The sequence below is a fragment of the Octopus bimaculoides genome, chromosome 11 (assembly GCF_001194135.2).
Source record: "Octopus bimaculoides isolate UCB-OBI-ISO-001 chromosome 11, ASM119413v2, whole genome shotgun sequence".
In the NCBI taxonomy this organism is placed as follows: domain Eukaryota; kingdom Metazoa; phylum Mollusca; class Cephalopoda; order Octopoda; family Octopodidae; genus Octopus; species Octopus bimaculoides.
In genome coordinates this window covers 21,421,434-21,423,440 of record NC_068991.1, presented here as the reverse complement: position 1 = coordinate 21,423,440, position 2,007 = coordinate 21,421,434, and the positions used below count along the sequence as shown (strand labels likewise).

The window sequence follows — 2,007 nt, the reverse complement described above, 5'->3', positions numbered from 1 at the left end:
TATATATATATATATATATATATATATGCACACGTACACACATACATAGTATGTGTATATACGTATACACTGACATAGTAATAGAAATACACAGAGAGAGACACACACACACACACATACACGTTGTTTATCACTTGTGCAATGTATGAAAACTTATTTCAACTGTGATACGTTCTGTTCTTCTAGAGGACAGCCAAACACTGGATTACATTGTTCTGGCATTGTATATTTTGGCCATTTCTGGACTGAGTGCTGCTGTTAATGGTGACTATATCTACACCTCGGAATTGTTTCCTACGGAAATACGGTCAGTTGTCTTTAATAATGAACGTTTTTGTTAAAATTATATCAAGCCTACGTTTCTTTTGTATGACTGAATGCACAGAAGCATGTTGGTGATGGACACTAATAATAATATTTATACAAGAAGAAGAGAGAGCTAGAGATAGATAGATAGACAAATAAACGGATAGAAATAGAGAGAGATAGAGAAAAAGGGAGAGCAGGGGAGAGGAAGCGCCTGCACACATGCACACACTCACGCACATACAAATGCTGTTGGTGCTGTTGGCGCTTTCAATATAGTATTTTAAATATAGATTTAAAATGCTATACTGATCTTAATACATAGTGGTTGTTTCTAATTAAACATGTAATATTTATGTGGTTAACTTGTAGTTATTGAATACCTTTGATGAAACAAGATTCTCATCAAAAACCATGAAATGAATTGCTAAAATATTGTATGCAGTTATATTCGTCGACCTTTCCGAGTTAAAATTCCATCCGAATCAACGACACTTTTCAACCTTCCAGTAGTGATTCAATATAGTACCAGTAAAAGAATTGTCCTGCGCTGAAATAGTTCTAATTAAACATGTAATATTTATGTGGTTAACTTGTAGTTATTGAATACCTTTGATGAAACAAGATTCTCATCAAAAACCATGAAATGAATTGCTAAAATATTGTATGCAGTTATATTCGTCGACCTTTCCGAGTTAAAATTCCATCCGAATCAACGACACTTTTCAACCTTCCAGTAGTGATTCAATATAGTACCAGTAAAAGAATTGTCCTGCGCTGAAGTAGTTTACCTCTCAAATATATGACTCCTTGGTTGAATTCCCCGGTACTGCACCTTGGGCATGTATCTTCTACCAATGTCCAGAGTGAACGGAAACTCTGTGGAACTCTGTAGAAACGTCTGTGAGTGTTTTTAGGTTATGTACTTAATCCATCGCCCACTCGAACACCAGATTTCTTTGTGTCTTGGACAAAGTTCATTTTATTGCAAACATTCAGACCAAATCTCCGGTTTGAGGAGAGATAACTCCCTAACTGGTTAAGCTGCATTCTATGGTATTCTATTGCTTTTTTAGCTTCTTCCGATTTGTACTCTACCAATCTTAATGATTCTGTTAAATGATACCGAACACAATTCTTATTACCCTATCTAACAAGAAAAACAACATGTAGAATAATGGAAGATGATGAACCAGTAAGGTTAAAATAAAATGATTATAACCAGTAAAAGATAATGAAGTGACAGCGTTTGAGCATAAATTAATAGAATAATATGCTGTAAAGGTAACAGTTAACATCCTATAACCATCTCACCTATATGATTCTACGTGATATTGCTTTATGCATTCATTCTAAGTATTGATTCTAATTGTAAATATCTTGTAACTATAGAAGCGCTGGAAATGGTCTTGCCACGACTTTCATGCGGATTGTTTGCACAGCAGCGCCATTCTTCAAACTATTGGTAAGTGAACAATTATCCTATTGAATCTTAATTGATGCCCTAGCTCTTAATAAACTCGATTATTAAAGTATACTTTTTTTTTACATCGATGATATTTTTCGGAATAAATCGCTTTTCTTCTATATTAATGATCGCGATTGACGCAGCAGACTACATTTAACACACACACAAACACACACAAACACACACACACACACACACACACACACACACACACACACACACACACACACACA

At 34.8% G+C, this 2,007-nt stretch overlaps 1 protein-coding gene across 1 annotated transcript in view; it reads left to right on the top strand.

The window, feature by feature from the left end:
- LOC106869233 (organic cation transporter-like protein) overlaps positions 1-2,007 on the top strand; it is a 23,851-nt gene that overhangs the window by 18,562 nt on the left and 3,282 nt on the right. Inside the window, exons 7-8 of the mRNA XM_052971587.1 lie at positions 187-307; positions 1,699-1,771. Of these exons, the coding sequence (XP_052827547.1) occupies positions 187-262 (76 nt within the window). The 3' untranslated portion in view covers positions 263-307; positions 1,699-1,771. The remainder of the gene's footprint in view (positions 1-186; positions 308-1,698; positions 1,772-2,007) is intronic.